Source organism: Salarias fasciatus, chromosome 13, assembly GCF_902148845.1.
Source record: "Salarias fasciatus chromosome 13, fSalaFa1.1, whole genome shotgun sequence".
Classification (NCBI taxonomy): domain Eukaryota; kingdom Metazoa; phylum Chordata; class Actinopteri; order Blenniiformes; family Blenniidae; genus Salarias; species Salarias fasciatus.
Window position 1 is genome coordinate 2,584,730 of NC_043757.1, and position 26,684 is coordinate 2,611,413.

A 26,684-nucleotide genomic window follows, 5' to 3' on the forward strand; every position below is an offset into this window, starting at 1 on the left:
GAGCCGGTCCACGGTCTTCTCCCGGGCGTCTCCTGGCAGCTCAGCGGTCTTTCCCATGGTGCTGGAGACGCTGGAATGTAAGAACCTGTAGCAGGTGTGCTTGATACATGACACTTAGAATTAGGGGACTGATAATTGGTTGATTGTGCGATGCCATGTGCCGCATGAGCAGCAGCCAGTCTGTAGAAGACTCAACTCTTGGTGACTTGTTGGGGATGAAATACTCATTTCTCTGAACACACTGCTGGACATTATGGACAACAGCATCAACCCTGGGCACCTGGTCTTCAGGGACCAGAGGAGTCGGACCAGGACCAGAGACTCCTTCATCCCCCGAGTATTCAAAACTGTTAAACTCTGGCAGTTAGTGGAGGAAGTGAGCTGGAGCATCACTCTGGGGGGAGACATTTATTTATGGGACGTAGATACTTGTAGATCTTGTCTACCAGCTGCCTTTAACCGAGTCTTAATCTTGACTGTCGGCGCCGAATTGCTTTAAGATTCACAATGTCCCAGAGAAAGCTCACCAAAGGGATCAATAAAGATCCATCATTCTATCTAAACGTTCCACTGATCACTCATTAAAAATCCGGTGAAGTCCCATCAGCGGGAGGAATCGGAATCTGCTCTACAACCTGAATGTTAGCGGAGGAAGATGCTCTACAACCTGGGCCGGCAGGACTCTGCTCACCCTCGTGAAGCTCCTCCTCCAGTAAACAGGCTAGTTTTTGGTTTTGCTAATGCTAACCAGGTTCCACTTAAATCACCTGAAATTTAACCAAATCATCAAATCCGATAAAGTGAAATAACTCTGTTGTCCAGCGGACTGGAGAGAAGCTAACGTTCACTTCCGGTTGCTAACGCTAATGACAGGATGAATGCTAACGCTGACGTTCTGTGACACTAAAGCTGAAATGTTTTGCAGCTAGCCGAGGTGCACCTCAGAATGCTATCGCTAACGCTAGCTCCAGCAGCAGCAGCAGCACAGAGACGAGGAGGCGGAGTTCGGTGTTTTTTTTTTCTTCGTCTAGAAGCTTTATTGATAACTGTTTACATCTCACAATGCATTCCACAAACACGACTCCCGGCGGGAAGCTTTTATCGTCACAATTGAAGTATGAAGTTTATCATTCACAAATATACTTGCATAACAAACAGATGCTCGAAAGATTCCCAAAGTCACGTCCAGGCGCAAGATACCGGCTCCACAGACAGAATGGTTACGCACTTTGTACTTAAATCCCTTTTTTTGGAGTTTTTTTTTTTTTCTCAGATGAATGTAAACGTGTAGCTTCCAGAGTTTTTTTTAGTTTGTTCTTAAATCTACTCAACAGCTGCGATGAGGTGAACGAACCATGAACGAACGAACCACCGGATGGATCTTTGAATTCGTCGGGCAAAGTTTTCTAGATGTTTCTAGCTAGTTACTCAGAAGCGATGATGAAGATTTCTTTTTTAATGGTAGAATAGGCCCCTCCCCCTCCCCCCACCGTCCACCAATCGGTTGTTCGTCACGCCGAGGCGAAAAACCACGAAACCCAACCAAAAAAACAAAAAAAAAAGAAAAAGAAAAATGAAGTCGGGGCGTCAAAAAGACGAGGTGAGGATTTAAAGAGGCGGATCGCCGTCCGCCGGCGGGAAACTCAAACGGGCCGGGAGGGGCGGGGGAGGGGGGGGCCGAGAGGAAACGTGCCATCGTCGTCATAGAAACAAACATTTCAAAGCTTTATTGAAACGAAGAGGCGGACGACGGGAACGTTCTCCCACAGGAACACAAAAAGAGAAAAAAAAAAATTACGGAAACTGGAAACAAAAACGTTTTATTAATTCGACAGATACAGTTAAAAGGGCCGCGTCCACGCCTCCCCCCCCTCCTCCCCCCGCTCCCCCACCCTCCCCTCCGCCCCCGCCCCAACCCTCACATCCAGCTCAGGACTTCCTGAATCCAAACTGTCACTTCCTGTTTCCTTCACTCGGTTTTACGCTTCATCCCGGGAACCTTCGCCTGGATCCTGCAGACGAAAAAAACCACAGAAGACGACGCGTCACATTTCACGCCAACTGACAACAAACTAAACGAAATGAAATCCAAGAAAGAGAAGAAGAAGAGAAGACTCACTTTCCAACAACGTCCTTGATCTGATTGTTGACCAGAGAAACATAATGATCGATCTGAGCCTGAAACACACAAGACTGTTACTAAACACACACACACACACACACACACACACAAGGATTACACACACACACACACAGACACAAACTGTTCGTATACACACACACACACAGCGTGTTGTGGGTACCTGGTGTTTCTCGTAGATGATGGGGCAGCTGAACACTCCGATCACACCTGAAGAAGAAGAGTTTGATCATGTGACCTGACTCACAGACATCCCTGTGCTGCAGTGCATGATGGGAAGAGCACGCTCACCCAGAATGAGGACGGTGAGGCCGTTGAAGAGGGCGCCCACGTAGGTCAGGATCCACATGAGGACGGCAAACTGAGAGACAGAGAGGCGTTCAGGTGCAGTCTGTAAACCGCAGCGCTGGGCTGGACAGCGGAGGCTCTGATTGGTCCTCACCTTGATGGAGTCCACCAGGTCCTCCACCAGGAACACACGCCTCAGGTCGCCAATGAGCTTGTTGATTTTTTCCAGAGCCAGGTCGCTGTACTTGTGGACCATGTCCTCGGACAGCGCCACCTCCTGGTCCAGGTACTGCCTGCAGGAGGAGGAGGGCGTTACCGCCTGTGTGTTTCGCTGTGTGTGTGTTACTGTGTGTGTGTGTGTGTGTGAGCTGACTTGAAGGGGTGTCCCTCATCGGACTTCTGGATGGCCTGCAGGATCCCTCTGTATATCCTGAAGCTGATGGTGACGGAGAGCAGGGCCAGGCCGATGTAGGAGCAGACGCTGACGATGCTGCACACCGTCAGCGACAGCAGCAGCAGCAGCACGGCGCCGAACACCACGCCCGTGGTCTTCACGTCACGCCAGTACAGCAGGTCCACCACTGGGGACAGGAGGGGGAGGGGCCAGGAGAGGGGGAGGAGTCAGTGAGAGAGTGGGCCTGAATCTCAGGTAAAACTTCTTTTTAATAAACCATCTGAAAAAAAAAAAGTCAGTGTCTGCTGTTCCTAATAATTTCCACACTAATTAATATTTTTGAATTTTACACATTTTGTTCATACAATATTTTTCCTGAATATTTCTTATTAACCAGTTTTCGACTGATTGAGAGGTGTGTGTGTGTGTGTAGTGCAGTCTGTCTCTCTCTTTCACTCTGCGTAGTGTATTACCGTGTGTGTGTGTGTGTGTGTGTGTGTGTGTGTGTGTCTGGTTTCAGATTCCTGGCCGGTCAGTGGACATTATTAGAAGTGAAAGAGTTGACTTTTCCACAGAGATTAATCTGTTCCTGAAGATCTAAAAAATGCAGAAAACTCCCCGGGAAGAGCTTCAACAGGCGTTTCTTCACATTAAACCCTTGTTCATCTCTTTAAATGTGAAAAAAGTCTAAATAATGAGGATTTCTCAAGTGAAACCCCAGGTTTTCTCTTAAGGGTGTGAAATGGGGGTGTGGCCTACCTCCAGCCAATAGAAAAGCTTCGTGTGCGTGATATGGAGCAAATCAACAAAGACACAAGTTTTGTAATTTTCCAATAACAATAATCTCAAAATATCCTTCAAAATGTGTTTGATTCCCTCAAACTGCTGGTAATGTTTCACAGCAGCAGCTCTTCGTTTCCTGTAAACATTCATATTCAGGAGACTCAAACTCCAACGTAGACATGAAACGAGGAAACGTCCAGGTTCTCTCTGGGGTCAACTGAGCAGCAAATCAGTGACTGAATGGCTAAGCTAACAGGCTAACAGCTGGCTGCGTCCTCCCCTCCCAGCCCGAGGCAGCCCGGTCCGGGATCCTGCTGGACTCGATACTCGACGATGTGCCACTGCACAAGCTAATGCTAAAGCTAACAGTCAGCAGCTCTGCAACTCTCTTCACCTTCAACCAAAGCAACAATGTGTCTGGGGGAGTAACTGTGTTTCAGCAATCAGTGAGCAACTCATCACCTCCAGCATAGGTCAAAGGTCAGAGGTCAGTCCTCTGAAACTCCAATGATTACTTCAGACAATAAAACTGCTAACCAGCCTATATGCTGCAAACCTAAAGAAGTTCAGAGTTCAAATGATAAAGAGTGAAGAACCCTGAAAGTTTCCAGCCTCACACTAGAAAAACAGCCGGCGGGGCCAGACCTCCCAGTCCAAAGTCTCAAAGAGCAACTTTAATCAGGCTGAAAGCAGCAGAAACGACACAACGCAGACAGAACCCGGGGAAAAGCGGCACCAAAGGACAAACCGGGGAAGTCAAACCAGAACAGACAAAGGATGAGTGTGAAACAACAGAAGATGCCAAACAGAGCGCCAGCTGTATCGTTCTGGGCCGATAAAACGACTCAAAGTATCCAGAAGGAGCCAAACTAGTCCTGATTCGCTGAAGCCCGAGGGTCAGCCTCAGGGTCCCTCACAGAAACCACAAGATCAGAGAAACAGTCCAAACACCAAAACGCACCGTTACACAGCGTCCACGCCACAAGGAAACCAGCATCAACTCAAGGAATGCAGAAAGCTGAACTGAAATGAAAATTATACATTTTTTCTTGAAATGCCGTCGTGTAAACAGAGCCTGAAGAAGGAAGAGAGAGAAACGTCCCGGGGGCAGAATGAAATCACTTCACGTGTCAATCGTGGATGAATGAGGAGGATTCATTAGTTTATAATCTGATCACAATGTCACAGGCCGTGTTAACATCTCCCCTCTGTGTGTGTGTGTGTGTGTGTGTGTGTGTGTGTGTGTGTGTGTGTGTTACATAACACACACCATTGTCTCCTCGTCAGACTGAACAAGAACAAAGTTTCTGTGTTCCAGCAGAGATAACAAATCATCTGAGCGGAGCTGCTCCTGCATCGGAGGCTCATCGCTCCACCTTCACCTCAAACTGATGAAATGTTGCACAGAAGTGAGTCAATCTAACAGCAGGGGGCCCCGGGGGGCCCGGGGGGCGTGAGCCCGGGGCCCTGCTGCTCCCAGGTCCGCCCTGCGGGGTAGAAACAGGGTTTTGGGGGCATTCGGGGGCATTTAAAGCGTAAACCTGCCGGCTTCCGTCGGTTCAGAGCGTTAGCTCGGTGAGCCGCGGTGAACGGGGCTCCTCCGCGGCGAGGGGAGGAGCGGCAGCGGGGGACCGCGGTCCAAAAGCGGCCGCCTGGCTACATATGGTAGCGGCCGAGCTAGCTGCTCCGGAGGCGGCTAAAAATAGCCCCGCATCACGGAGCGCTCGAGCCGGCCACTGATCCCGCCTCGCCGCCCGCCGCCCGCACTCTAATCCCCGCGACGCTCCGCCGAGCGCCGCGGCCTCTCCGCCAGCCTCCCCCGGAGGAGCGGAGGCAGCCGGGGCTGGCTCCGCTCCGCTCCGCCGGGGGAAAACGTCACACGGTCCGGCGTGACCTCCGCGGCACGTCCCGGTCCGCCGCCGAGCGCACCCCGGACTACGGCAGCCGAACCCCCGCAGCTCGGAGGACCGAAAACCGGGAGCGACACCGAGGAGGAAGCACGGAGGAAGAGGAAGGAGACCGAAAGGAAAAGATTAACAACACACTGACCACGTTTGGCGTCCATCTTGAAGCTCCAGTGAGAGAGACCACGGGAGGGGGGAGGGGGGGGGGGGGGGAGAGAGGAGGGAGGGGGAAGGGGGGGGAGAGGGGTACCATCGCACATTGGGATGGTTACATGGGACTTTTAATTCCTCATTAAATAAAATTATCAGTTAACTCCTCCTTAAATGACTCGGAAACGCCTCACTCCACATGACATCTTCAACACCGTGTCGGGTTTATTCTCTTCTGAAGTGGAATTATCTGGAATCCCGACTCCTTAAATTTATTCCTGCCGCTCTGCAGGATGGATGATGGGAGCGGAGCAATGCAGACCTTTCTGCAGCTGTAGCACCAAAGCTAATCCAGAAAGAGAGAGAGAAAAATCACCGGCAGCAGGCTTTGTTTACTTCCGGTAGACGTCACTACGTCACATCAGCTTCCTGCGCGACCAGAACGCTTCCCAGCCTCCACGTTACAGAGAATTCAATCCTTCATCGTTTCCATGGAAACACAAAGGGGAATACATGTAATTCTGAATTACTTAATTAAGAATCCCAAATTAAAGACACTGTAACCATGGCCGGTGACGCCATAATGTGGTGACAACACCGTCACAACGCATCACAACCTGCATCAATGACAGTCTCACTGTGATGACATCATCATGTGGTCATAAAACGTAACACCGTGACGCGGCAAGGATGTCACAACGCATTACAACATGCATCAGTGACGGTCTCACTGTGATGACATCATCATGTGGTAACAACAGGGTGATGCAACAACAACACCGTCACATGTTGACACGGCAACGGCACCGTAACACAGGAAAGGCTTCAGAAATTCAACAAAATGTAAAAAAAAAAATGAACAAAGCTAACGCTAAAGGACAAACAGAGATGCCTGTCAATACCAGTGTGTGTGTGTGTACGCTCATTGTTACTGCTCAGAACACACCGATCTGTGTTGGTGAGTGACTTCATTAGATAAACCACAGCGCCCCTCGTGGCCTGGCATGACAACTACATGGTTTTCAAAACCTCACTGCGAAACAAAAATGCAAAAATGATGCGTTTTGACTTGAATCACAAAGCAGATCCATCACATCCATCACCTCGGTGACACGAACGAACAAGAAGAGGAAGAAACTCGTCCAACACTTAAAAGCTGAATAAATCCAAAGGCCAAAAAAATCACAAGAACAAAAACATCAGGTGGAAAAGAAAAAAAAACGGTGCAGAAAACTACAACAAAGTTCCAAAACTCCTTCAAGAAAAGATGTAATCAAAACACAGATAACCTACAGCTCCTCCACCTCCTCCTCCGGCCAGCGGAGCGTCAGCCGGTCAAAGGTCAGAGGAGCTGCAGCAGCAACAGCGAGACAAGGAGGACTGAAAACACTGCTCAATATCAACCTAACACACACGCACACGCTCACGCACGCACGCACACACACACACACACACACACAGAGACACACACACACACACACACACACACACACACACACACACACACACACACACACACACACACACACACACACACACACACACACACACACACACACACACACACACACACACAGGAGGAGGTGTACCCTGCTGCCTCCACGGTTTGGTGCTGAGCTCGCTCTCCTTGGGGTCCATGGCGTCTGGTGGTCAACACACACTCCGAGTACAGCGAGTGTGTGTGAGGAGGACCGAGAGTGTCTGCAGGAAGAGGAGGAGCAGCGGGAGGAGGAGGAGCAGCACCTGTGTGGAGCCTCCTCAGGCTGCAGTCACTGAATAAAGTCCATCAGCTGTCTGCTGCCAAGAGCGTGACACAGCAGCTGCTGCTGCACTGCGCCTCCTGCTGGACACACTCCACACTGCACCTCCTCCTGACTCATGCTGGACACATTTCGAGATCACAAACTTTCCTAAGTGGAATCAAATTATTAGAATCAATGTTTCTTTTAATGTGTAAAGTATTTGCAAATTTTTCTGCTCATGGATTAATCATTTATCTTACATCATTTTTTATAATTCCTCAGTTTTATTTCCTCGTGAGGCAGTAATAACATCTCTTTACACTGTAGCTTAAAATGAACTGCAAACATTTATTAGTGTTAGTTATTTTACAAAGTGACTCACTTCTTCTTCATGTGAAGGTGTAAGTGCTGCTTCCCTCCAGAGGGGGGCGCCAGAGGCGCAGGAGAGCAGCACAGCGCCTCCTCTTACATAACCAGACTTCTGGAGAGAAGTGCTGGAGGAGCTGCCAGTGTCGCAGTGCAGGGAGGAGCAGGATGGGGGGAAGAGGAGGAGGAGGAGGAAGAGGACCCCAGTGACTGAAGCCTCCCCCTCACTTCCTCCTCTTCACCCCCCCCCCTTCTCCCAACCGATCGATGAGATAAATAACCCCGAGTCATCCACAATCACGACTCAGCAGTTTTGTGGTTCAGACTGGCACAGTTTCCTGTTACACTTCAAAATAAAACATAAGCTCATTAAAGCTTCTCTGGGTTCAGCTTTTCAGAGTAAAATGCCGACATTATCAGTCACAAACAGATAAAAGTCTAAAGTTACACCTCGCCCCGTGAACCTGACAGTTCGCCACGAGCAAACAGCTCACATTACTGAGGAGAGCCGTCCAACGTTAGCATGTTCGGCTAGCTGAAGCTAATACATCAGCTGGTTCAGCGCTCCACAAACCCCTCTGACCTCTGACCCACCTGGACATCACAATGAAGACCAACAGTTGTGGTCACGCCCTCTCCCACCTTCAAATAAAAGCGTGGGGTAGCTATAGTTGTGATTTGATTAACCCAGAGCAGCTGTAACTCAACAACTAACCTAGCATGCTAACTGTGGAACGGGCAGTGTGAGCAACGCCACTGCGGCGCATTAGGTGGCAGTAGTGAGCCGCCGGCAGCATGAACGTCAACGTTCAGAGTGTCCGGCGTGTTCAGAATGTCCTCGGTGTCCACAACAGGTTCCTGACTGCATCGTTCCTTCAGAGCCGAGCCCAAGAAAACTCAGGAATCCTCATCAAAACCAGGTTCAGGTTTCCTCCTTTAAATAACTGCTGCTGACATCCCATGAGTCAGCACATATTCACCTCCGCACTGAAGTCAGCTGGCCGTGTGTGTGTGTGTGTGTGTGTGTGTGTGTGTGTGTGTGTGTGTGTGTGTGTGTGTGTGTGTTTGTTGTAAATCACTGCTGCTGCAGCCTTTCCATGACAGTGTCAGGTTGCACATCAGCAGCTCGGGTTATTTCCAGGATGAAACTTAATCCATGGAAGAAGAGAACAGAGACGAGCACTGGTTCGAGTCCCAGAATCCTCGTTTTGTTTCTGCTGTGTGTGTGTGTGTGTGTTCATACAGGTTCGTGAGACTAGTACCACACTTGATTGGCTTTCTCAATTTTGAAGAGGAAACGCTGTATGTACGGAAGAGGCGGGGCTTAGGCCCTTGAAGCACCTCTATTGGCTGCCGGGTTAGGACACGCCCACAGCAGACACTATTTTACAGGGAGAGAACATATTAATTTCATTTTCACTGTTCTTACCCAGTTTTTTCTTCTAATACAGTTGAACTATATGAATGTCAGCTGTGGCTCGGTTGGTAGAGCGGTCGTCTTACAACTGGGAGGTTGTTGGTTCGATTCTCCATCTCCCCTGTCCATATGCCGACGCATCCTTGGGCAAGACACTGAACCCCTAACTGCTCAAAGTGGATGGATGGTGTGTGAATGCGTGTGAATGGGTGAACGTGATAATGTAGTGTAAAATGCTTCAGGCTCTGTTAATGCAGTAAAAAGCACTATGTAAGTGTACTCTACTTAACCAAATTATATCAATGTCAACTGAAACAGCTGTGCTATTATTTCTTTGTGAAAAACAATTTAGAACTTATTTAAAAAAAAAAAAGCTGTTCAATTGACTCTACTTCTAAACTCAGTTATGGTCTGTCCAGTTGATTTCAAATGACTGAAAGATTTCAACACAGATCACTAAATCATACTTTCAATGCTTAGTTTATGGGATTTCCAGATTCAGCTGCTTGAAAAATAACATGATCGTCATTTACAGTGTTGGAGAGTTAAAAACAAACAACTTACTTACCGTGTTTAAAACAAGATAAAATGATAATGAGGTGAAATTTCTGATGAGACGCACAAAATGCAGCAAAAACAAACCGCAATGGAGCAAAAAATGCACACGTGGTTAAAAACAAGACGTCAAAATGCAAAATGTTAAAAAGAAATGAAAATAGAAACGATGCAGGACGAGAAAAAGCTGAACAGAAACTGACCAGTGAGGAGAACCGAGGAGATGGAGGAGAAGTGGGTGGACATGGGGGGGTCGGGTCAGAACTGAGGAGGGGCAGGAGGTGGAGGTGGAGGTGGGGGGTGGAGGGGGCGATGTGGAGGGGAGGATGGTTTCCATGCCAGGACAGGTTTTGTTTTTTACCTTTTCTTATGTTCAGGGTGGGCATCTTAAAGAACCTGCCGCCCCCGGCGCTCTTCTTGGCGACGGCCTCCTCGGGTTTGCGGACGGGGGAGTGGGTGAGGGGGGGCTGGGGCGGGGGCTGCTGGATGTCCAGCTTCTCCAGCTCAGCCTTGCTCTTCTGGGGGGAGGCCTGGGTAAAGAGGGGGCAGGAGCTCTGGCTCGGAGGCTCCTCTTTGACCACGGGGGGCGGCGCCGGCTTCGCCGCAGGAACGGCGGCCTTCTGTCCGAAACTCAGGTCGTCGTCCAGGGGGATCTCCGGCGGCTTGGACGAGGCGAACTTGGACGTATCGAGAGCTTCCAGGAACTCGTCGATGACTCCGCGGGGAGGCCGCTCGATGAACTCGAATTCCTCAGAGGACACTTCGTGCTCAGACACCTCTTCGGCCACCTCCGGCTCCTCCACCTCCATCTTCTGCTCCTTCTTCTCTGGCTCCACCTGGAAGCTGGCAGGGTTCTTAGCCATGGCCTCCAGGACCGGAGAGAGCGAGTCCGCGGTCGGGGACTCGGAATCCGAATCCTCGGCGGGGGTCTTTTTGCTCTTGAAGTCCAGAGGCTCAAACTTTTCGGTCTTCTTGGGAGAGTCGTGGCTGGAGAACCAATCCTTCTGCTCAATCTTGACCGGCTCCTCCTCCTTGGCCTTCATCATCGGCGTTTCCTCGGCCTCTTTGACGAGATCAAAAGCGCCAAAGCTTTTATCATCTTCGGGTTTGACTTTATCTGCAGCTTTCACCTCCATCTCCTCGGTCATCTCCTTCAGGAGGGACACTTTAGCGTCGAAAGCAAACGGGTTGTTAGCCGACAGGTTGATGGGAGGGTTGGGCGATTCCATCATCCTCCGCTCCAGGATGGGGCTCTGCTCCTCAGGACTCCCCTCGGAAGACCCAGAGTCAATTTTCTCTGGGTTGAGAGGAGAAGACTTCAGGATGTCTGGAAGCGAGGGCGGCAGAGCGGAGTCCTCCTCTTCCTCATCCTCCTCGTCGTCGTCTTTCAGACCAGACGAGAACTGGCTCATTGACTGCATGAGCGAATCGGTGGCCATCTTGCCGGTCTCGAAGGTTTTCTCCTCATCTAAGAAGGATGGCGGACTATCCTGGGTCTCTCCTGTCTGACCGTACTGGACCAGATCCGGGGTGGGACTCTCTGACATTTTGGAAGCCCTGGTGTCGGACTTGGATTCTCCGAAGTGAGAGTATCCGCTGTCCGCCAGCGGGGAAAAGCCCTCGAACGGGTTGTTATTCTTCTTCACCTCGTACATCAGATCATCGTCTTCATCAGACTGGTCTCCGTGCAGGTCCGGCTGGTACCTGGAGGAGCCGAGGGCTGCCGTGTCCTTGGCGAAGGAATCCATGGAGACCTTGGAGTTGTCTTGAGATGCTAGCAAAGTGGAGTCCCAGTGCTCTGTTGGGTTAGAGGAGGCAAGGTGAGACTCTGGGACCTTCATCTGGGGGTTCAGAGGGGAGGGGCCAGTGGAGGACCTGTCTGAGCTAATCAGCTTCTCCTCGGGTGAGAAGGAAATGCCGCTGTCTTCACAAGGGTTATGAGAACCGGGGTCTTTGCCTAAGCTCAGGTAAGGACCGGCTAACGGATCTAGGAGGTCTTCCTTATTCTTACTACGGCCTGGTCCAGGGTCACCCTCTTCACCCGCCCAAGGCATGTCCTTGGACAGAATAGTGGGGGGGTCAGTGGAGAAGGAGCCCAGGGGTGCGGCGGATCCCGAGGTGGGGGGCTGGTTGGGACTCTCGGTCAGAGAGAGCTCCTCCAGAGAGTCGGGGGAGTGAAGAGGGGAGAGGGGAGAGATGGGAGCAGGGGAATCACCCTTCTGCCCAAGTGCTTGAGTAGAGAGGGAGGAGGGAGAACGCAATACAGCACATATCAAAGACATACTCCATTCCGTACAGTGCCCACCACACCTGGGTTCAACAGCTACGCAACACACTTCCCGGTCTGAGGGTCCAGACGAGACGGGTGCAGTGGGACGGTCGGCTGGGGCCGGTAGACCTGCCAGATACTCAGATCCTGTTTAATCTTGCTTTGGTTTGTTTTTCCTGCTTTAAAGTTTGCATGAGGGGAAAATTGTCTTCGGTCATGTAAAGTTCTGTTCACAGGAAGTTAGGCCAGATCGTTTTATCATGTTTTACAGTCACAGTGACAATTATCTTTAAAAGTCTGTTCATGAGAATAATCTTTTAAAATCAGGTCAACATTGTTGAAGTGTTGGAACTAAAACGTTTCGGGGATAAACAAACAAAAACCCAACAAGAACAGGAGAAATTTACACTGACGCTTAAAGAAGAGTTCAGACATGTTTGGTGAAGTTTTGTAGTCAAACGAGTTGTGAGACTAAAAATATCCCTCAAACTGAGATAACTTCTAAACTTGCATCGGTGTGTCTAATTCCTCCAGAGGTTTGATGGTTAGCTACATGTGCTAATGCTGTTAGCCTGGCTGGACAGGGGAGCCGTCCATCACAGGACAGACACCCCAGCAGGTCTCTGCTCTGGAGTCAAACAGGACTGACCAGCAGGTCTTCCTCCCAGTCACCCCCGCCTGCACCCGGCCGCCCCTCACAGCCCCCCCGCGCAGAGGCAGGGGGGCAATTCAGGTTTTACCCCAGGTCTGGTGCCAAATAAACCGTGCACAGTGTTAAAAGTGTCACAGTCTGAGTATGTGTGTGTGTGTGTGTGTGTGTGTGTGTGTGTGTGTGTGTGTGTGTGTGTGTGTGTGTGTGTGTGTGTGTGTGTGTGTGTGTGAGACAGACACACACACACACACACATACTCAGACATGCTCAGTCACAATGATTCCGCTCCATTATCTTATTTTACTTCCTCCACATGAAACTCACTGTTTGGATCTCTGAGGAGAATCATTTAAACTACAAACTAAACACACACAGTGCAGCACAACACAACACACCAATAACAGTGCAACACAGCACACACAGGCAACGCGAGCAGACAGTCTCACATGCAGGAGGAAGGTTCAAACAGTTCAAAGCAAACAGGAGGAGGTGCAGAGAGGAGGAGGAAGAGGAGGAGGAGGAGGAGGAGGAGGAGAAGGTGCAGGGAAGAAGAGGTGGAGGAGGAGGTGTGGGGATCTGAAGGATGGAGAGGAAGAGGAGCAGAGAGAAGGAGGTGGAGGTGCAGGGAGGAAGAGGTGGAGGAGGAGGTGCAGGGAGCTGGAGGATGGAGAGGAGCAAAGAATGGGAGGAGGAGGAGAAGAGAGGAACAGAAGAGAGAAGAGGTGTTGGAGGAGGAGGTGCAGAGGGTAGGAGGGGGTAGAGACAGGAGGAGAGGAGGAGCAGAGAGGAGGAGGAGCAGAGAGAACTTGCCTGTAGGGAATTGCATCAGAGGTTGAGTTTGAGCTGTAGAAGCAGAAGTAACATCTGGAAGAGAGAAGGAGTTCAGAAGAACATCAGGAGAGCATCAGCGACCATCGCCCCCTGGTGGTTGCTCACATCACTGCGACATTCAAACAAAATTGTTTTTCTTGTGAACATTTTACATCTTTCTGCTACAGATTTTTTTAACACTTTCGTTCGTAAGAAATTCATAAAACTAAAACTTACAAAAAAAATCATGTTAAAAAAGGTTCTCATTACCAGATATATTATTGATAGGAAATGTGTTTTTTTTTTTTTTTCAATTTTCAATGACAAACTTCACAATAATCCATTTCTGACATTTTACTTCTCCATTTGAACATCGGCTTTGACTGCTCAAAATCTGAGTAATACCCCTTTCCCACTGAAACTAGCAGGTCAACCAGTGTTTTTTAAACTCGGGTCGACTCGCTAACAATCGGCATTTGCCTCCCTTCGCACCGCCTGCAGACCCGGGTCTCATCGCCTGCAGGCGAGCTGCATGGCTGCGTTTTCCCGGAGCACAGCCAGGTAAACAATGGAGAGGATCATGGAAGCCACGGACACGGTGGCCAACATTTTTCCACATTTTGCACTTTTGTTCCTCCGAAAACAACAAGGGTCTCCTAACCTGCGAGCGTGGAATTTACTGCCCAAGTTACGGGCGCACCTTTGTGACGCTGGACTAACGGAGCCACGCTACATCGACTTCATCACGTAAATTACCGCGTCGACCTGTTTCTGCCCGGGGGGGGGGGGGGTATTATAATTAATTAACTTTTGTCTTCTTAAGACTTGATGGTTTCTTCAAGGTTCTGACATTTGAGAGAAAATGACAAGAAAACAAAGTCAGTTAAAAAACAGGAAAAGGAAAAGAAGGAGAAAGAGGAGGAGCTGATGGGGGAGGTGGAGACGGAGGAGAAGGAGGAGGGGGAGAGCAACATGTGTTTGCACTGACTCAACACACTATTTCCGGTATGGCAACATTTTAAAGGCTGAAAGTCCTGTTGGTGTGTGTGTGTGTGTGTGTCTGTGTGTGTGTGTTGGGGGCATCAGATAAGACGACGGTGACGGCAAAAGAGGCGTGACGTTCACCATGAACTTAAAAGATAAGGAAAGTCTACAAGCTACACACACACACACACACACACTTACTTTCTGCCCATCCCATACACTGACTCCACTGTCATCTGCATACGAGGAGAACATTTCTTCATTCAGATACTGAGTGAACCTTCACCAGTGAAGGAGCTCATCCTCCTGTTCTCTGAAGAACACAGCACCAACTACTGGTCAGCCATGAAAACTGCAGGACTCCCCTGTAATCACTTACAGCCGATCGTGTCACACATACACTGACACACACCTTTATCCATCAGAACTGTTTAAATCAGAAACCATCTTATTTTTAAACATGAACTTCTGAAAACCGGATCATCCAGACATTAATTTCGACATTTTTTTCGTGAGCTTCCCGTTTGTCCTCTCTACAAACGGCCATGTTGGATGTTGTTGTCATATCAATGCTGTAAACGTAGTGTTTGGTTAACACGTTGCTCAAACACAGGATCACCTGACTCACAACTCCATTCAGATTGGGTCAAATTTTCAGAAGCCCCGCCCACAAGTTACAGCAGAAATATATTTGGAGGACAGAGCTGTCAATCATCAGTGAGTGAAATATTTTGATTTGATTGATTAGAATAAATCAGCGAGATGATCACAGATTGATCTGATGCGACTAGCTGGGTCTGTTTACCTTTGGGGTCCATTTTAATTCTCCAGCCACCGAGAGGACCTGCGACGCAGACACACAGGGGGGCGTTAAACCAGGGGTCCTGCAGCACAGGACGCCCCGCAGAGCCCTGCAGAGCCCCGAGGGGAGCGTTCAGGTGCCGTGGGGCGTTCAAGTGCCACAGAGCAGCGTTCTAGAGTCGTGGGGTGTTCTTGTATAGGCTGTAGAACGCCCCGCCATTCCATAAATACCCCAGGACAGTGGAACGTCCTGTGGCATTTGAACGCCCCATGGAGCTCAAATTCCCCACACTACACAAACGCTCAAACGTCTCGTCGACACACCTGACCTACTGAGCGTCTCCTGCTAGGAGGTCACAAGTGACAGACATACGAGCTGCACAGACAGGACTGAATGTACACTCAGTCTTTCTGCTGCTCCTCCTCCTGGCGCTATGCTAAACCCGGCGCTACGCTAAACCTGCAGCAGACGATACGCTAAACCCGCTGCTATTAACAGCTTTTTTGTCAATATAATGTTGCTGCTGTTCTGGTAAACCCTCTGCTGTAGTTATAAATAAATGGGCTTTTCTCTTTTCTCCAAAATGAAAGAAGCACTTTGGATTCTCCACGGTTGCCGTTGACGCCTCACTATTGCTTCTATTTTTATTCTGTGGGTTTCCTGAAGCTTCAGATCAGACGGTTCCTCGGCCCTCATGCTTCTTTCATCGTCATCGTTTAACGATTCATTCTCACATCATAGACAAAAGGTCCAGAAAGTTGTTTTGTTTTGGGTTTTCTTGCATGAGAAAAACGTTGTTCTGAGCGTTTCTGCTCCTGCTACCTGTGGAAAAGCTGTGGACACTGCCGTCTTCGGTGCCCGAGGCCCCTGGAGGTCAAGCATGGAGCAGATCTGTCCACACCTGAGCTTCCAACCTGCTTCATCAGCACACGATCAAACAGAGAGGCCGCCTGACTGGGCCCCGAGACCAGAACCCCAGACCCTTCTCCTGGACCCCCATGACTCGGGTCCATATCCCAGCCCTCAGCCCCGCCTCCAGGTAATCCACCAGAGCACACGAGGTGGATCTAGGTGACCCGGTCTCAGATGTAGGGCGCCGGCAGCGTTAATCTGCCTGTCAGTCACAGCTGAGGGACCAGCACCACCGCAGACAGACCAGTGGGCGGGGCTTACTGATTCTTACCTCACACTGAAGGCGACTCATCCTGACCATACGTCTGATCTTTGGTCTCCCAGTGTGAGAAGTCGTGTGACCACAGACTGAGTCATCGGCACAGAAAGACTCTCAAACGAGGATTTTAACTAGTTTAATATTCTCCAGATGAAATAAATAGTTTAGCAGTGAAGTTCATATGAAAACAAACTTTCACGCAGTTCTAATGGTATTTCAGATGTGACTTTGTGAAGATATTCAACGCTGACTCATTCAGAGAGCTGCACAGAGCCTGAATTCCTTGCTGCCCAACTTCTGTCCTGACAGCTGAAAGCGAAAACAGTTGATATTTGCAGCTTTTCGCCAGAGACTAACTGAAGTTTCTTTGCCCTTCAGGCGTTTCTCGTGTTTTATAGACTAAAGAATCATCAGCTGAGGAAAAATTAACCATCAGTGATTAAAACTGTGAATTAAATGTTAATTAACAGAAGGCAGAGTTCATTAAGGAGCCGCAGTGCTGGAACCTCATTACTGTAGCATGGGAGCTACAAATACCCTGCATCCACCCGACACCCTCCCTCCATCCACCCAGCATCCACCCTGCTTCCACTCCACCCAACCTTCAATAAGAGAGCAACAACCTCCAGGCTAACGCATTAAAGTGAGTTGGCAACTGATACTATTACAACAAAGTACGACAGCAGCTACAATGCTAAAACATCAGAGTCCTGTTAGCAGTAATGCTCATGTTTTAATGTGAGATTTAAGACTTAGTGAAGAGAGTTAGTGACAGACAGCTAATAGATTTAACATATGAAAGTGAGCGAGCTTTAACGGTGTCAGAAGGCACAACCCTAACACTTCAAGCTCAGCTAACCAAACTACTACTAACTTAGAGAAGTGAGTTAGCTTTAATAAAAACCTCATAAAGCGAGGAAGACGCTAGAATGCTCACAGCTCTCCGTTAAACTCCATGGAGCAACTTCACCATCTCATCATTTGGAAGAAATTTAAAGAAGACCTTTTTTAAATCTACAGACGCACATAAAACTACCTCATGCGATGCCCAAAAAACCTGGGACGCTCCACCCAGATGCAGTTTACTGACCCTTCACAAACCTCCGGCTTTGGTATGAAACTCAGCTCAGACCCGACTGAAGAGGAGAAAAAGATCCACTCCATCACTTCTTTTGTTTCAGGCTGAGTTGACAGCAGCTCTGGCTCTTCCTCCTCCATCAGCGGCGGCCCCACCCAGCCTGATGGAGGAGAGGAGCTGAGCAGAGCAGAGCAGAGCGAGGCCTGCTCACCTGCAGCCTGCACCACAACCACAACCAGAACCAGAACCACAACCAGAACCAGCAGAACACACAGCCCTGCAGCCCTGAACCACAAGAACAAAAGAAAAGGCAGAAGCAGCCACTTGAGGAGCTGCCAGGCCTCCAGGAGGAGGAGGAGGAGAGGAGGAGGCCGCAGCAGCCCAAGGCTGGCCTGTTTGGGGCGTTGGTTTGGGTGGAGACGGGGAGGTGGAGGCAGGCTGACCGGGGCCACGCTATCACCGCCGGCCCTGAACCGCAGCCCGGAGCCGGTGAGGAGGGAGAGGCCGGTCCGGGGGGGCCGACAGGGAGGAGACCCACAGCGGATTCCTTTGTTGTGACTAAGCCCGGCTAATGCACCCTGCTTCCATTATCGGACAGGGGCATGCCTGTCATTCCACCGCTTCAGTTGCTGTTATTGCACAGAAATGTGACTCAGGGACATTTTTATTGGGATCATTTCTGTCACAATCTATTTTACTCCCTCTGATGCTGATGAGGAGCTGTCAGACACTGTTTACGTGTCTTTGAGCACTGAGGTCTACCTGACACGAGGCCACTGAAATCTCACATAATCAAACGTCCCAGCCCGGATTATTTAGCTTGTGTTTAAGCAGTCTGTGAGTTAAGAACAAACACCGAGCCAGGCATTTTTTGGAATTCAGTTCCTGGATCTAGAATCCAGATGAAGCCTTTGTCCGATAATGGAACCACAGTTAGCAACAGAGGGCACGCAGCGCAGAGAGACGCCGAGCAGATGGACCGCCGCTCGGCCACAGCAGCGGACATCCTGCGGTCAAACCACCGGCTCACGGCCCGGGGAAAACACACTAAAAAATAAAGAACACCCGAGCGGCGTGTGCGGCCGCCGGGGAGGCTGTCGCCGGTGAGCCCCGGAGCAGACGTCCCCGCCTCGGCCTGATCCGTCACAAACAGGTGGGCCGCTTCAGCGCAGCGCGCCGCTAGCCGGGCCCGAGAACTGCCGAAAACCACCCGGAACCCGCCGGTTCTCCCCCAAAACACGACCGCACGCCCCCGTTATGACTGCTTAAAGGAGGTCTGAGCCAGCAGGTACCCGGGGGGAACCTGGAGCGGCTCCGCCGGAGGGTTGCATCACCGCGCCGGCTAACCACGCTCACCTCCGCCGGCAGAGGCGACTCGAACCCGGGGAAGGGCTGCGCGTCCACCCGGTCCGGCGGCTCCGGGCGGGAGAGTGTGCAAAACAGACAAAAATAACAAGAAGATAAAATAAAACTGAAAGGTGAACGGAGACTGCGCTTATTTAACTCCAAATGTGGAAATACACGCACGCACGCACGCGCACACAAATCTACAAAAACACACAGAAATGGGAAATAAATGCGGATTGTGTTCCTGAAGGTCCGTTATCCGGCGCGGGGCGTGCGGTTCCGCGGGTTCGGAGCGGTACTCACAGGATGCTGGAGCCGGTGCTGCCTCCGTCGCCACGCGCTGCTGCTCTGCTGGCTCTGCGGGGGCTGGCTCTGCTCTCCGGGGTTCAGCCGCGGGGAGGGCGTCGCTCTCGGGGGCCGGCGGGACGATCTTTGTACTCTCCGGTTCGGCTCTGGGTGCGACCACCGCGGGTTCCTCCGGGACGAAAGAGAAGCTGCTGGGGGTGGTGGTGTCCGGGAGCGAAGGCTCGGGTTCTGGTTCTGGTTCTGGTTCGGGTTCTGGTTCCGGTGCGGGCTCCGGTATCCGGACCGGCTCCTCCTGCGGCGCGCTGTCCTCGGCTATGTGCCGCTTCAGGGCGTCCTGAGCCCCGCCGATCAGGTCCACGATGTCGTCCTCTCTGAAGAGGTCCTGCTTGGGCTCGGGCTCGGGCGCCGGTTCGGGCACCGGCTCTGCCTCCGGTTCGGGCTCGGGCTCGGGCTCCGGGTCGGCCTGGTAGTGGTGCACCTCGCTGTTGAACATCGGAGTGCTGGAGGACACCAGGTGCTCGTCACTGTCTGCCATGTTTGTTACTTTTCTTTGTACTTTTGTTCTTCTCAGAAAGTCTCCCGGAAAGTTTGGGTCGCGGCTCCGCTTCCTCCTGTTGCTCCTCCGGGAACGGCCGGTGGCTCCTCCGGTTCGGATCGACTTTCTGACGCCGGGAGAAGTGGGACAAGCGCGCCGCACGACAGTCGCCTCGGAGTCGAACCCGAGTCCTCGCGGGGCCCGCAGAAGTTGAGGGGGGAGGAGAGGGGGGGAGCGGGGAGTCCCGCCGACCAATGACCTGCGCCCTGACCCCTGACTGACCGCGGCCGCGGCCAATCAGAGCGCGCGGGGGGCGGGACCAGGGACCGAGGATCGAGGAGGAGCGCAGGAAAAGTTCAGGGAGTCCTGAAACTGCTCTGACATAACTTGAGCTCCAGCGGGGCAACTTTTACATAACCGGGAGTTACGAGGTGTTCCTCCTCCTGACTCCACTTCTCGTAAAAACCTTCAGGTCACTGAAGCTCAGCTCAAACAGACCCGCCGGAGAAAAACCAGGCTCTTTAGTTTCATCTCAAACTTTTTGCACAATCTCACAAATTATTGTATATTCTATACCGCTGCCTCTCCACCTTGCTACTGTTGTAATCACTATGGCCACTAGAGGTCGCTATGAATTCAACCTGTCAGTCATTTCATTGATAGAAATAAAAATGATATGAAAACCAAAGGGGACCGAGGACAGATCCCTGAGGGACGCCTCCTCCTCCTCAGTGTTAGTTGAACACCTTGTCCGCTCTCTGACTCCCACCTACAGGCTGATTCCAGTTCCTGTTCTCCCTGTTCCTCCACCTTGATGAAAAAAAGTAAAACTAAAACGCTAAAACCTTTTAGCGTCAGCAGCTGTTGCGTCCGAGCTGTTTGAACAACTCGCTGTTTGAACAACTCGCTGTTTTTCCTCTCGACAAGTTTATGCTTTCTTGGTTTCTATTGAATTTTTTTAACCACCATCTAGTTCTTTTGCTTGTTTTAGATTTGACTTTCCTAATTCCTGCTTCCTGTTTTCTGCATACATCGTTTCTTGACTCTATGTACGAGGAAGTGCATGAGCAGAAGGAATAACCCGGATAACACGGTCCGCAGTCTTCAGAGGTTCATATGAGGCATGAAGTGGATTATCAATCAGCTAGACTCACGCTTACAATCCAATCCAAGTGAATCCAATCCACTTAGCTGTTTATATGAATCATTTTTAATCCAGTTGACCTCATAATCCGTTTGTAAGTAGGCTTTATGGACCCGTGTGAACGGCGTGTTAGGTTGAATGTCTTGGTCTGCCTGGTCCTCCACACTGCTGCTGTTCAAACCACTGGAGGACGTCATGAACCTTTGGACTCAGCGGGTTGGATTTGTGTGCTTAACACTGCAGATTGAAGACTTTTATGGTTTTCTGACTGACTCTGAGAAAGAACAGCTCCAGACAGAAACCGTTCAAAGACAAAGCGTTCCCTGTGTTGGACGACGGTTTGAGTCCGCCACAACTGAAAGTTTGGAAGGCGTTTCTCGGTGTGAGTAAACCAGCTAGAAAAACCCAGAGAAGCAGAAGTATGAAGTTGAGTAAAGAGGAAACAAGCGGGCTGCCACATGTTCACACATAGTGCTGCTTCAGGTTCTGCTCACGTCCAGAACGTTTGAGGAGTCTGAGAGGAGCAGCAGAGCTTCAGGCCCTCAGATAGAGTTACAGAGCCGAGTGGTGACAGGCCTCGCTCTATATATAACAGGAATATATACGTCTGTGAGTATTTCAAGCTGCAGCAGAGAGAGCCGGCCAACATATGACGATCTGTGAGGGGGGAGGAGAGGCACCAAAACTGCCTTCTGACTAAAGTCAGTCTGAAGACGATCGATGAAGTTTCACTTCTGACTGAATTCAGAAAAAAAACTTTTCATTCAGCAAATGACACATTCAGTGATAAAAAACAAGAAAGAAAGAAAGTCCTAATTGAAGTGTTAAGAAGTTAATGAGTTCGTAAAACCACAAAATCTGAATTTTTTTTCTGTTTGTTGCTTGATGTGTTCAAAAAGAAACTGCAGAAAATAATTAGAAATGGCAAGAAAAGTCTGTCAGTATCTGAGTTTTTCTGGCTTTAAGAGGCGATGTGTGTTTTCTTCACAGGTTCTCTCTAAAACTGATTTGAAGCTCATGCAGCTCGAGCCAAGAAAAAGAGGCAAAAATTAAATAGAACAAAGTGACCGAGGCGACGAGGAGAGACACAAACTCAGAGAAAAAAGAGTCCGTTCACACCACAGCGGCGCTCCGAGCCTCTGAAAACAACTTCCTGAAAACACTCGGGCTTTGTCTGTGTAGACGGAGGAACGGCTGCACCATGGCGAGGTGAGCACTGCTCCTGCTCGTGCTCAGTAGATGGACAGGAACAAACATGGCAGCCTCCTGACTGCCAGTTGTTTTTCGTTTTCAGAACATTGCCGTGTCAATGCTGAACAAACAGACACAACAAGGCAAAAATGAAGCGTTTTCACTTGAACCATTGTCGCGTTAAGAGCGCCTAAAGCTAATGAAAGAAATGAATCTAATGCAGAGCGCTAACGCGACTAAAGCTGAGAGAAGCAAAGCTGTCGCAGTAAGCACAGGCAAACATAACGGGAAAAGCGTATGTTCAAAAAATGATAGTGCTCGACTGAAAAAGCTTCAGACCTTAAGCTAAATGGGGAAAAAAGGATTTTAAAAGTGAAGAGAGCGAAAGCTAAATTAAATATCTAAGAACAAAGATGAAATCATACAGTATGAGTGAAAACAAATGAACTTGCTGTAAAAATACAAGATAATAACAGAAAATAAAACCACTTAGCAAAGTGAAAAACAACAAAAATCAGAAGTAAAAGCTAAAGACGCCAACTCAGCAGAGGCTAATGCAGCAGCTAGCAGGACAATCACAGGACTAAGGAAAGCAACAGCAAACGCAGTTTACAGAAGCTAACAAATTCTAAACAGGGTTATAAAACTAAAGCTAATGTCTACATGCTAACAATAGTGAGGCTAGCAGAATGAAGGTAATCCCACAAACAGGACGCTCGGGCCCTGCTGGCCTGACTACACTTCATCTGCTCTCGTCTCAGATTCCTGCTCCCGAATGTAACTTCTTTGGCCTGAAGGTCTCACATCTGACTGCAGGAGACAGATAAACTCTACTGCCCCAAATCAGCTGAGCAACCGGCGATCATCATGACAGAGCTGCTGTTCGGTTCAGGTTACTGAAGTCCTGCTGATCGTATGAGCAATCCTCACAACATTTAGTCACTTAATTCATGAAGGAAACTGAATAAGAAAACAGGGCAGTTTGTAAACAGGAATGGAGGATCCTGGGAGGTGTGTGTGTGTGTGTGTTCGCTGTGTGAGCTGACACACTGGGTTATCTTTAGTCTCTCAGAGGGAGGACGAGGAGGGGGACGATGAAGGCAGCTGCTGTGATTAGCAACAGTTGCCTGGCAACCGTGTGGACTGTTTACAGTGTGGAGGTGTGGTGGAGGGTCAGTGAACACAACTCAGTCGCAGACACACACAAACACTGCCACCCGGGGTCATTTGAAATAATCCATTTCTTTTGTTTCACTGAATGCATGGTGACATCATATCATCCCATCATGACATCACCATATCATGATACTGTCATCCCATTGTGACATTTTCAAGTTGTGATGTCATTACATGGTGACATCATCAAATCACTACACTGTCCCATTGTTTTAGCATGATGTCACCATATCAAAATATTGTGACATCATTCCATTGTGACATTTTCGTGTCGCGACATCATTACATGGTGACATCATCACGTTAGGACATCGCACAAACTAAAAATCTGACAAAATGGGAATAAAAAACATTTATAAAATACATTTTCAGACTCAGCTACTGTGCATGACACAGCATTTTTATACGATCTGCTCGGAGTCTAAGTATTTATAACACACACACACACACACACACACACACACACACACACACACACACACACACACAGAAATATTTTCCACCAAATGAAGAACAATCGCCTTTAATCCGTGGAAATATCAACACACACACACAACAGATGTTCATTCCTGAAGTGACACTCATGAGGCTGTGTGTGTGTGTGTGACTGTGTGAGCGTACGCTGGCTGATGCTGCTGTAAAGAACTCTGAGCTGCAGCTCATTAGAAGTTTGATTATTTAAGGAATGACTTGCACTTTGGTGCAGCGGTTTGTGATCTTGCCTCACAGTGAGATGGTCCAGGTTAAAATACCAGCTGGGCCTTAACGTGTCGAGTTTGCATGTTCTCCCTGTGTGTGTGTAGATTTCCTCCTACAGTTCAAAAACACGCGACCCCAAATGGTGAGTGTGTGGTTGTCTCTGTGTTTGTCCTGTGATGGACTGGAGAAATGTCCAGGTATACCTGTCCTCACTTATCCTGGCCTGTACAGGTGTACCCGTCCTCATCCAGAGTTATCTCCTGAACAGGATGAAGCTGGATGAATTTGAGGACTCATCTTCAACTTTATTCAAAAAAAAAAATTGGCAAAATAACAAAACTCCATTTTCTTCTTGAAGTGAGGACACAACAACAGTAAGTTCTGTGTATTCACCAGTAGAAGTCAGAGCAAACCGGTCCCCTCTAAACATCATTTATCCCTGCTGTGTAATTTCAGACTGATGAGTAAAAAGTTTGGAAACGTGACAGTGAGGGGAAACGTTTCCACAGCGTGAAACGCTAAAAGTAACTTCATGACTCAGGAAGATGTGAATTCTGAGCTGCAGTAGGAGGAGTTGGAGCCCACAGCTCAGCTCTGGAACTCAGCCTGGCTCAACGGAAACACAACGAGAAACGCAAAGTCATTCACACTCTAGAAATTCAAACAGGATATGGAAATACGTGCGAGAGAAAACAGAGGAAGTAAAAAACAGAGAAAAAATGATGGAAAAAAAAAGGGAAATTAGCAAAAATACATGGAGAACACTGTAAAACAGTTTGAAAGTGAGTAAAAATTGGCAGTCAAAATAGAGATAAAACAGAATAAAGTGGTAAATTAAAGTAGAAAATCAAGACAAAAAAGATCTAAAATACAGAGAAAACAGAAAAACAGAAAAAATATAAAAAAGAGACAAAAAAAGTGAAACCAGACTGAAACCACAGAAAAATGGATTTGATCCAGAGTGGAAACAGTAAAAATTGAGTGAGGACTGAGATAAGAGAGTCCAAATGAGCAGAGAGGATTGTGGGTAAACAGAGGCCTCACTGTGGGAGTGTGTTTGTTTAGGACGGTGATGCAAAGACCACACAAAGCTTCTTCTGTCAAACAGAGTGTGTGTGTGTGTGTCTGCGTGTGTGTCAGCAGTGTAAAGCTGATGGGCTTCCTCAGTGGTGTGTCCGCAGAGTGCAGTCGCCCCCTGGTGGTCACAAACAGTCACTGCAGGATAACAGGCCGACTCAGCTCTTCTTTAGCCCCAGTGTGTGTGTGTGTGTGTGTGTGTGTGTGTGTGTGTGTGTGTGTGTGTGTGTGAGAGAGAGAGAGAGAGAGAGAGAGTCCGGTCTTCACAGGAACACATGCTCCATGAGTCGGGCGCCCTCGGGGTCCGGGCTGAGGGCCGCCGTGCCGCTCTGCCGCAGCAGGACGGAGGAGACGGCCCGCCTCAGGTCGTCCCGCTGCAGTCCGCCGCAGAGAGACGCCACCTGGACCCAAACGTCCAGCGGGGAGCCGGCGTCCCCCACCATCACCTCCTCCAACGCACCTGAGAGGAGCACGCACGCACGCGCACACACACACACACACACACACACACACACACACACACACACACCAAGTCAAAAGGACACACACAACTGACACAAAAAGAACCACATCATCCAGATTATAGAGCATCTTCCTCTAAACGATCGAGATTATAGAGCATCAGCCATTCATAATTACAAATGGTCAGATATCACAACTTTTAGGGTGTTTAGGGGTCAAAACACTGCGATCCAATGTCTCCCGTTCTGTTTACATTGGTTATTGGTTATTGAACATTTAGCTGCTCTGATACAGTCAAAGATGAGTCTTAAAGAGGAACTTGCAGGTGGAAGAAAACACAGACTCTTCCTCTATGCTGATGATATTCTCTGCTTGGTGTCAGACCCGTTGTCCTCCACGCAGCTTTTTCTTGATAAGATTGATTTGCTTTCTCAAATGTATGGCTATAAAGTCAACCGGCATAAACCACAAGCTGTGGCAGCGTCTGGAGTCTGTCATCCCAGTATGGTTGATGAAGCTCATTTCAAATGACTCACTTATGGTATGAAGTATTCAGGTGTAAAATTACGTGGCAACCTTGTTAGATATAATGCATAATAATATGACTTCCCTCCTAACTAAAATCAAGAACAGCCTGGAAAAGTGCACAAAGTTGAATTTCACTTTGTGGGGAAAGGTTAATACTGTAAAAACAGTAACTGCACCACAGTTCAATTATTTGCCCATGATGCTTACAATCTCAATACCCGGAGAACGTTTTCAGCAAGATAATCAATCAATCAATCAATCAATTTATTTTTGTATAGCCCAGTATCACAACAACAGTTGCCTCAGAGGGCTTCAAGATGTTACATTTGTCGGTAAAAGTAAAAACAGTGAATAATCAAATGGTTAAAGGTCTGTGGAATGGAAAAAATTCAAGGATAAATCTGAGATGGTGGACTTTCGGTCCCAAATGTAGAGTTACATAATATTGCCTTTTGATGGGTAAACTTACAAATGAAGATACAGATTTAGGGTGGGTGAGTATTGAAAAGGAATATACCGCCCCCTTCTGTCCATCGGTTGTTTTGTCACAAAAAAAGTCTCATTTGGAGCCCAAACCCAATCCCACAACAATCTAAAAATATCTGGATTCAATTTCATAAACTATTGAAGGTTTTTCCTGACAAACAAGTATATTCTTCCCTTTGGAATAATCCAGCAGTAGAAGTTGTGGGTACAGCCGTTGCTCAGGATTCC

At 49.0% G+C, this 26,684-nt stretch overlaps 1 protein-coding gene across 10 annotated transcripts; it reads right to left on the minus strand.

Annotated features, from left to right (window-relative positions):
• Positions 1-1,197: 1,197 nt before the first annotated feature.
• Positions 1,198-19,910, minus strand: LOC115399071 (reticulon-4-like). Of its 10 annotated transcripts, none has more exons than XM_030106248.1 (10): positions 19,156-19,910; positions 15,260-15,298; positions 13,471-13,524; positions 10,101-11,537; positions 2,802-3,009; positions 2,583-2,721; positions 2,432-2,501; positions 2,304-2,350; positions 2,120-2,178; positions 1,198-2,012 (listed from the first exon to the last, which is right to left on the minus strand). In XM_030106248.1, exons 1-10 carry the CDS (start codon positions 19,691-19,693, stop codon positions 1,970-1,972), a joined length of 2,634 nt encoding a protein of 877 aa, XP_029962108.1. In that variant the 5' UTR covers positions 19,694-19,910; the 3' UTR covers positions 1,198-1,969. The 10 variants fall into 10 exon arrangements, with proteins under 10 accessions (XP_029962108.1, XP_029962106.1, XP_029962109.1 ...); XM_030106246.1 differs by having other exon boundaries at positions 10,101-11,969; XM_030106249.1 differs by lacking the exon at positions 15,260-15,298.
• Positions 19,911-26,684: the final 6,774 nt, after the last annotated feature.

Excerpts from the sequence above, each read along its gene's own strand:
- LOC115399071 (XM_030106246.1), bottom strand. The coding sequence starts at position 19,693 with ATGGCAGACAGTGACGAGCACCTGGTGTCCTCCAGCACTCCGATGTTC. Across the intron at positions 2,722-2,801 it reads GATGAGGGACACCCCTTCAA|GCAGTACCTGGACCAGGAGG; the intron begins GTCAGCTCACAC and ends CTCCTCCTGCAG. Across the intron at positions 2,179-2,303 it reads TCATCTACGAGAAACACCAG|GCTCAGATCGATCATTATGT; the intron begins GTACCCACAACA and ends TGTGTGTTTCAG.